Here is a 9,379-nt window from a genome sequence, read left to right as displayed (position 1 = left end):
ATATAGGGTAAAAAGCGAAAAGCCCACTTCACTCCCCTACCCTTCAGTTCTCTCAAAACAAGTTTGCTTCCAGATCTTCTTTTATTTATTTACATACGTATATACATGCATGCTAATCTTTTACTATAAGTAGGATCATACTATGTATGTTCTTTCATTTAATGTATTTTGGAGATCTTTCTGGGTCAAGGCAGATAGATTTTTTTTTTTAAATGGCTGCATTGCATTCCATTTTAAGGATAAGGTATAATTCATTCAGCCATTCCTCTAATGATGGCTATTTAGGTTTCCAATGTTCTGCCTTTACTAACAGTGCTGCAAGGAACATTTGTAAGTATTTCTGTTGACTAGATTCCTGGAAGGATTCTAGCAGTGTCAAAGGGTATGGGAACATGTATTTTGTACATAGTTGAGATTGTAAAGCAGCTGTGCTCTTGGGTCACTTATAATTATAGCATAAGTAATTTCTCATATTATTAAATATTTTGTAACTTTTAAAATTAAATGCATAATATTCCAGTTTTCTTAATAAAGTACTTTTCAAAGAATATATAGCTCCATAAATCTTTGTCTGAATTTCAGATCATCTCCTTAGGGCACATAATTGAAGTGTATTTGCTGTCAAAAGGCGTGATACGTATTATCAAATTGCTTTCAGGATATAGTGGGATTTATCAAAAAGGAAATAGTTTATATCAATTATCACTCCTCTAGTAGTGTATTATTAGTTTGTGAACTCTGCATAGCACTGATTTACTGTCACCATTTAATTTCCATTATCTTGATGGGTGAAAAATAATGATTAGTTCTGGTTTTAACTTGCTGGAAGATTGATTAAATTTGAACATTTCCCAGATTGCTCTCCTGTATCCTTCTATACCTGTATTCTCTCATACTTAATCTATTATCAAGTCCCGCAGATTCCACTTTTTTTGGTATGTGTAGATACAGCTTTTCTCCATTTTACTCCTGTTGCCTTAGGCGATTCCTTTAACATATATTTAAGAGACAAGTTCTAACTAATCTCCCTAGTTCCACCTCTGAGTACCACACTATTGCCAGGGTGATCTGTCTGAAAGAGTTTTGGTGAAGTCATCCCATACTCCCTGGTTTAAAAGTCTTAAAAGGTGCTTAGTGTATATACTGTGTATATACTTCTGTACAGTTTTAATTCTTTAAATTTGCTGTACTGGGATTTTTTTTAAGTTAGAAAGAACATATTAGTGGTTACTCTGAGTGGTAGGTTTATGGATTTTCCATGTTATTTTTCCAATTTTTTTATGCAGTCTTAGTGCTGCATAAAAGTCTTTGGGATCTGATCTATGCCTTGCCAGCCTTTTCTCTTGCTTTTCCCTCTCCTATTTGTGCTTTATCATAATTTTAAAAAATCGTTTATGGATCCCTGGGCAGGTTAGTCTGTTTCATTTAACCATTTGACCTCCAACCAATAGAACTGATCAACTAGTCTCTCCTTGATACTATGCTTATACCCCACCCAGAGGGTCATGGCAAGTATAATGTATATTTGCATTTACATCTTTAATAATGATATTTGGTGCCCCTGTAGGATCATAAGCCCTTTCTGGGCTTATTGATTCTTGTATGCCAGAGCTGAGTATTGGATGTGGCAACTAAAAAATGTTTCTAAAATGAATGTGTGATTTCCCAATAATGTCTTTTTTTCATTTATCTCTGAAGCCCAAATATTTCCCTGATTTTGATTTGCATACATTTGTATATAATAAGGATATTATATAAAGAACTTATATAACCTGTGTTTTGTGTTTTAATGTTTTAATTGTTGTTTAATCTTTTGATCTAGTGAAGTTTTTTATGTGTATATATTCAGATATAGCCATCTTTTATTTGTTGACCTATCCTACTGATTTGTTGCTCTTATTTTATTTATTTATTTATTTTTTGAGACTTAGTTTCGCTCTCGTGGCCCATGCTGGAGTGCAGTGGCCTGATCTCAGCTCACCTCCACCTCCTGGGTACATAAAAGTGGTTTTCCTGCCTCAGCCTCCCGAGTAGCTGGGATTACAGGCGCCTGCCACCACGCCCAGCCAATTTTTTGTATTTTTAGTAGAGACAGGGTTTCACCATGTTGGCCAGGCTGGTCTCTGACCTCTAGGTGGTACACCCGCCTGACCTCAGGTGGTACTACTGACCTCAGGTGGTACTACTGACCTCAGGTGGTACACCCGCCTCAGCCTCCCAAAGTGCTGGGATTACAGGCGTGAGCCACTACACCCGGCCAATTGCTATTAATGTTTAATGGTATCCAACACGTAATAGGCGTTGAATAAATAACTTAAAAAATGAATGAGTTAAAAATTTGGTGAACTCTTTTTGTTTATACAGACATCTTACAGAAAAGTTGTCAGCATAGTTGAATTTTCTATTAATAGTTTGCTTTTTTATCTTACTATATCACGGGCATTTTTCCATGACAGTAGTCTTCTAATTTTTTTTTTCAGCTACACTAAAATTGCATTGAGCCAAACTTGCCACCAAGAGCCCAACAGTCACCATGATGCTGAGCACGGAAGGCAGGGAGGGGTTCGTGGTGAAGGTCAGGGGCCTACCCTGGTCCTGCTCAGCTGATGAAGTGATGCGCTTCTTCTCTGATTGCAAGATCCAAAATGGCACATCAGGTATTCGTTTCATCTACACCAGAGAAGGCAGACCAAGTGGTGAAGCATTTGTTGAACTTGAATCTGAAGAGGAAGTGAAACTGGCTTTGAAGAAGGACAGAGAAACCATGGGACACAGATACGTTGAAGTATTCAAGTCTAACAGTGTTGAAATGGATTGGGTGTTGAAGCATACAGGTCCGAATAGCCCTGATACTGCCAACGATGGCTTCGTCCGGCTTAGAGGACTCCCATTTGGCTGTAGCAAGGAAGAGATTGTTCAGTTCTTTTCAGGGTTGGAAATTGTGCCAAATGGGATGACACTGCCAGTGGACTTTCAGGGGCGAAGCACAGGGGAAGCCTTTGTGCAGTTTGCTTCACAGGAGATAGCTGAGAAGGCCTTAAAGAAACACAAGGAAAGAATAGGGCACAGGTACATTGAGATCTTCAAGAGTAGCCGAGCTGAAGTTCGAACCCACTATGATCCCCCTCGAAAGCTCATGGCTATGCAGCGGCCAGGTCCCTATGATAGGCTGGGGGCTAGCAGAGGGTATAATAGCATTGGCAGGGGAGCTGGGTTTGAAAGGATGAGGCGTGGTGCCTATGGTGGAGGGTATGGAGGCTATGATGACTATGGTGGCTATAATGATGGCTATGGCTTTGGGTCTGATAGATTTGGAAGAGACCTCAATTACTGTTTTTCAGGAATGTCTGATCATAGATATGGAGATGGTGGGTCCAGTTTCCAGAGCACCACAGGGCACTGTGTACACATGAGGGGGTTACCTTAGAGAGCCACTGAGAATGATATTTATAATTTCTTCTCACCTCTTCATCCCATGAGAGTACATATTGAAATTGGACCCGATGGCAGAGTTACCGGTGAGGCAGATGTTGAATTTGCTACTTGTGAAGATGCTGTGGCAGCTATGGCAAAAGACAAAGCTAATATGCAACACAGATATGTGGAGCTCTTCTTAAATTCTACTGCAGGAAAAAGTGGGGGTGCTTACGATCACAGCTATGTAGAACTTGGTTTGAATTCTACAGCAGGGGCAAGTGGTGGCGCTTATGGTAGCCAAATGATGGGAGGGATGGGCTTATCCAACCAGTCTAGTTATGGAGGTCCTGCTAGCCAGCAGTTGAGTGGTGGTTATGGAGGTGGTTATGGTGGTCAGAGCAGTATGAGTGGAAATGACCAAGTTCTGCAGGAAAACTCCAGTGACTATCAGTTAAACCTTACTTAGGTAGAGAAGGAGCACCAAACAGCTACTCCATGTATAAAAGCTGTACATTTGTAGGAGTTGAATAGAATGGGAGGGATGTCTAGTATATCCAGAATGATTGGTAAGTGGGAAATATAATTGATTCTGATCACTCTTGGTCAGCTTCTCTTTCTTTATCTTTCTCCTTTCTTAGGAAAACAAGAGTTAAGTTTAACAGTTTTGCATTACAGGCTTGTGATTCATGCTTAATGTAAAGTGGAAGTTGAGATTATTGTAAAACTTCAAGCTCAGTAATTTTGAACACTGAAACATTCATCTAGGACATAATAACAAAGTTCAGTATTGACCATAACTGTTAAAATAATTTTTAGCTTTCCTCAAGTTAGTTATGTTGTAGGAGTGTACCTAAGCAGTAAGCATATTTAGGTTAATGCAGTTTCACTTATGTTAAATGTTGCTGTTATACCCCAAATACACTGAAAACTTCAGATGCGTGTTGAGAAACATGCTTTTCTGTAAAACTCAAATATAGGAGCTGTGTCTACGATTCAAAGTGAAAACATTTGGCATGTTTGTTCATTCTAGCTTTCTGGTTTAATATCCTGTAAGGCACGTGAGTGTACACTGTTGTTTTTTTTTTAAGGATACGGGACAATTTTAAGATGTAATACCAAGACTTTAGAAGTTTGGTCATGTAGTTTACATGAAATTCTGAGGCTTTGGTTTAAATCTTTCCTTGTATTGTGATTTCCATTTAGATGTATTGTACTAAGTGAAACTTGTTAAATAAATCTTCCTTTTAAAAACTGGAAAAAATCTTGTGTTGATTGATTTTTATTTTGTTCTGTCATATGGGCACACTGATTGACTTTATAATTCCCTCAAAATTAAAATTTTTAATTTTAAAATTATAAACAATATATTTAGCATCTTTATATGTTCATTGTTGTATATATCATTAATTATTTCTAAGATACATCCCTAGAAATGGGATTGCTGAGTCAAAGATATACTCATTTTTAAGGCTTCTGATTTGTGTTACCAGAAAGATTCTGGTACTTTATCTTTTTACCTGGAGTGTGTGCTTTATTTTACCCCTTATGCCCTCCTTATTGATGCACATTATTCTTTGTGATCTTTGCCAGTTTGTTAGTTGAGAAATGATATCTCATTGCAATTTTAATTTGTATTTTTTTGATTAATATTAAAGTTGAACATTTTCTTCTTTTTTAAAAAAACTTACCATGTCTACAGGACTTTTGGAGCCACTTACCAAGATAGTATTCTCTAAAATCCAAAGAAGTGAAAGAGAATAAATAATCCTTTGTATTTCATCACAAACTAGAAGACACCTTTGTATGTTAAAAAAGAAGTAGGCTTACAATTATATGTGTCAAAACAAAACATAAAAAAGAAGCAGGCTTATGTTAAGGAAATAAATTGTCTCCTCCATGAATTCATTAGGAGATTCTCTAAACACTCTCAGGTGTATTTTAGGGCATCTAAAGCTTATCTTAAACCAGCGGTTCTCAAACTTTTCATGTGCATCAGAATCATCTGCAGGGATTGTTTAAACATTCATTTCTAGGCCCCATCCCTAGAGTTTACAATTCAGTAGTTTTGGGATGTTGCTTGAGAACGTGCTGATGCTGCTGGTCTCAAGACCACGTTTTGAGACCCATCACAGTTTCCCAAACAGCAACTTTAAGGAGCGGCTTCCTTTATGATCCCTGATCGCCTCCCCTTTGTTCCCATAACAAGTAGTTAAGTTTTCTATTAAAGTCCAAACCACATGTTTACAATACCTCGCACCTCTCATGAGGATTCTGAGCACCTGTGGCATTGTGTGCTGATATCTTAGATTTTTGTCTGGATCACAGTGGTCATTAACAATTCCACCCCTCAATGACTTTAAGACCCTGATGTCCCTCTGATCAGTACCAACTGTACCTTGAACTACAGATCTCTTTATAGTTTCACTGACCCCTCGGGAACTGTATTGCTATACTTGGGCTGTTCAGAGCTTGGGGCCCAGAGAAATGAGATAGGAGGCAAATACCAAGTTGGTATTACCTGACTCCATTTCATTCAGGAAATGAAAATCAATTCTGGAAAATCATTCAAGCTGAAGATGCAGTGGGACGTGATTGAGATTCTTTGATGACTTCTAATTTTTATCACAGCTTTCAGGAGAGCAAGAAACCCATTTTGACTCCTATCATGTTGAGCCAGTCCTTGTCCAGGAAGCCTTTCTCAGAGGGTAAACAAGTAGGTGTTTTTGCCTTCCCAGGCTACTTAGTTAATTTTCCAGAAGTTTCTCTAAGTCTGAGCAAAGATTCTCAAGTTAGCCACTAGATGGCACCAAATCCCAGGAGACAATAAAGGGCTCCTTGTGATCTTAGATGTTCACTTACTCTTCTTCGCTGGATAAGAAAACTCAGAAGGGCTCTGGGGAGCAAAGGAGAGAACCTGTAGAAGGTCAGTGGTCAGCACTAGAGGTTCCAAAGGGACAGCAGTACAGCTGGTGTGCACACATGTGCACACACAACACCACTCATGCTCCAACACTCACATCTAACACTACTACCCAGGAAAGTGCTGGGAGGTAGAGTGGGCAGCCCACCCACAACACCCCCCCAAACACTGAGTCAGAGGATTTATTTTCAACTGCGTGTGTGAGCTATTTGGCAGGATCAGGCAGAAAATTTGCAGCCACAATTATCATGGCCTAAGAGTATCGGATGGCTTGTGCCAGTGGTTCTCTGGGTGTGGTGCCCAATCAGTAATAGCATGAACCTCCACCTGGTTAGATATGCAGATCCTTTTTTGCCCCCCCGCCCCATCCCCTTTCCCCCAACGACTGAATCAGAAACTGGGGGTGGAGCCCAACAAGCTGTGTTTTGTTTTTTGTGTTTTTCTGAGACAGGGTCTCGCTCTGTTGCCCAGGCTGGAGTGCGGTGGTGCGATCTCGGCTCACTGCAGCCTTGAATTCCAGACTCAAGCGATATTCCCACCTCAGCCTCTCGAGTAGCTGGGACTACAGGTGAGTGCCGCCAAGCCCAGTTATTTTTAAAATGATTTTTATAGAGACGGGATCTCACTATGTTGCCTAGGCTGGTCTCGAACTCCTAGGCTCAAGAGATCCTCCTGCTTCGGCCTCTCAAAGTGCTGGGATTACAGGTGTGAACCTCTGTCTGGCCAATAAGCTGTGTTTTAACAAGTGCTCAGGGTGGTTCTGCTGCGGGAAACTACTGGCTGATGGATACATGGATTTCCTTATCCACCCATTCATTGATTCCTGCATTCACTCATCCAACCCTAAAGGAGGTAACCAAAACAAAGACAATTCCATGTGTAAGCATGGCGTATCTTCTCTGCCTTCTCTACCCAGCAAAGTGATATGAAAATGCATTGTGAACGTGTTTATAAATCAAGCTCCTTTTCCATCAGGTAGAATTCCTAGCGCTGTCAGCTAAAATGAAGATGTCTTCAAGATGGGCCTCCAGGGCTATTGCAAAACAGCTGCTGATGGAAGGAAATTCCACTTGCTGTGCCTTATACCAGGCCGGGAGTGTCACAAGAGCCCTTTACAAGCTGCTCCCACACTGACCAAAATTGTCTTCTCGTGAGTGCAAAGCAGGCAAGTCCAAGGGGCTCAGGTTAACATGGTGCAGGACTCCGCTGGGAAGGTGAGGGGTTATCGTCGCGGGGGAGTGTCGACTAACTGGGCTGGTGGTGCAGGGGTAAAAGAATTTACCAAGACAGTTGTAGGTAAAGAAAGGCAGATTTATTAGAGAAAGTTGGAAAATACATTTCGAGAAGGCAACGGGCAGCCTGCAAGAGAGGAGCTGACTGCAAAGAAACAAAGGCTTGCTGGAGATTTTACAGGATGGTTTTTGGGCTGATTGAGAAAGCCAAGGCAGTAGGGAGCTAACTTGCATTCTTCTGTCAGCTGGGGTGTTTAATAAATTGAGGCGTTTGATAGTGAGCAGGAAGTTTGTGAGTTATGTATGTTATCTGTGCAGGAAGCCGCATATCCTGGGCTATAAAGAAAAGCAGACCTATAGCTTATCTGCTTCCTCTTTTTGTTTACATGTTCTGGACCATGAAGAAAGACAAATTTGTAGCTTATTTGCTTTCTCTTTTTGCCTTCCCCTGCTCCAGCCAGCCTGACTTCTTTTTTCTAATTAGGACTCCACAGTTATGTTGTCCCTGTGCCTGCAGCCTGTGAATGGATGCCCCACCACCTCCGTCACAGCAGTGGTCAGCACAGATAAATGCACAGAACACACATTGCTCTGGCCCTCTGAGAAGAGAATGTTAGGCTTCTGAAAGAAGAGATAAGTACTGAGAGATAACATCTAAGAATCAAAATAATATATTCAGTAATTATTTTCTGAACCACTGACCTATCCTAATGCTCTGACCCATACATTCTTTACAACGTCTACCCGTACATTCCAGGGCCCTTTTCCCAGGGCCCTTTTTCTCCCTCCATCCCTCTTCCTGCTCCCCCTCTTTTGCACAGGGCATGTTTCACATATACAAGATGTCTTTACGTGTCATCCCACTTTAGAGATGAGGAAATTGAGTCTCAGGGAGGGTAAACATCAACTTTGTCTTGGGGAAAGGGCAGGAAGCTGGAGGAGAGGAGGAAATGAGCTCTGGCAAAGGACAGAGGACATGGCTGGGATCCTTATGGGGTGGTGTAAGGGTACCCGTGCCCCAGGATCTGTGGGGTGAGGGTGGCGGTGACCAGTGCTGGGACCAGCTCCTCCTCTCTCGCTCCCAAGCCCACAAGAAGGCGGGGAGAAAGGGTGAGGTAGGGGGCTTCGGGAGAGCGGAGAGAGTTTGGAAAAAATACATCTCTCCTCCCCGGCGGCTTTCCGGAGACCCTCACACAGCGCCCCCCGCCCCGCCCCAGTACATTTCCTTTCAGGGAAAGGCACAGGGAAGAGGCTGCCGGGAAATGGCGGCCGCGGCCGGGCTGGGGCTTCAGCGGGAGGCAGCAGAGGGGAAGTGGCCAGCGTGGCGAATGACGGAAAGTGGCGAAGGAGAGGAAGAGGGGTCGGGTGTCCGCGGAGCTCCTAGAGGGAAGACAATCGCTTTGCCAAACATGGCAGGGCATCTGGAAAGGCCTGGGAATCTCACCCGCCCTCCCAGGCCCTTCAGGCTCTTTTCGGTCTCACTGGGAGGAGGGGGAGGGCGGCAGGTGGGGACCGGGCGCAGGCCTAGTCGTGCGACAGGAGAAGGGAAGGAAGGGCCGACCCCAGCTATGTCCCCCTTGCGTCTGACCTGTGCCGGGCGCCCGGGCTCCGAGTGATCTCGGGCCGGTCCCTGGGGGAGTCCAGCTTCTCGCGCCAGGGGCGTTCTCAGCCCCAGGGCAGTCCAGGGAGTAGGTGGAAGGGGCATGCAGCCACCTGGCCGGGGGCAGGGGGGGGAGCTGCGGGGAGCCGTTTTTTATCCTAAGCAGAGCTCCTGCTTGACACACAGTAGGCGCTCAATACACTGTTATTT

The 9,379-nt window shown here is 42.8% G+C and overlaps 1 protein-coding gene across 1 annotated transcript; it reads left to right on the top strand.

Moving 5' to 3' along the window:
* Window positions 1-2,372: 2,372 nt before the first annotated feature.
* Window positions 2,373-4,678, top strand: HNRNPH2 (heterogeneous nuclear ribonucleoprotein H2). Its single transcript, XM_017861198.1, is given in 1 exon segment — window positions 2,373-4,678. A coding segment is annotated over 1 exon segment (1,350 nt). The 5' UTR covers window positions 2,373-2,533; the 3' UTR covers window positions 3,884-4,678.
* The last annotated feature ends 4,701 nt before the right edge of the window (window positions 4,679-9,379 follow it).

Source organism: Rhinopithecus bieti, unplaced genomic scaffold (genome assembly GCF_001698545.2).
Source record: "Rhinopithecus bieti isolate Rb0 unplaced genomic scaffold, ASM169854v2 scaffold_60811, whole genome shotgun sequence".
NCBI lineage: Eukaryota > Metazoa > Chordata > Mammalia > Primates > Cercopithecidae > Rhinopithecus > Rhinopithecus bieti.
The sequence above is the reverse complement of the archived record's forward strand: the minus strand, read 5'-3'. Positions and strand labels throughout refer to the sequence as shown.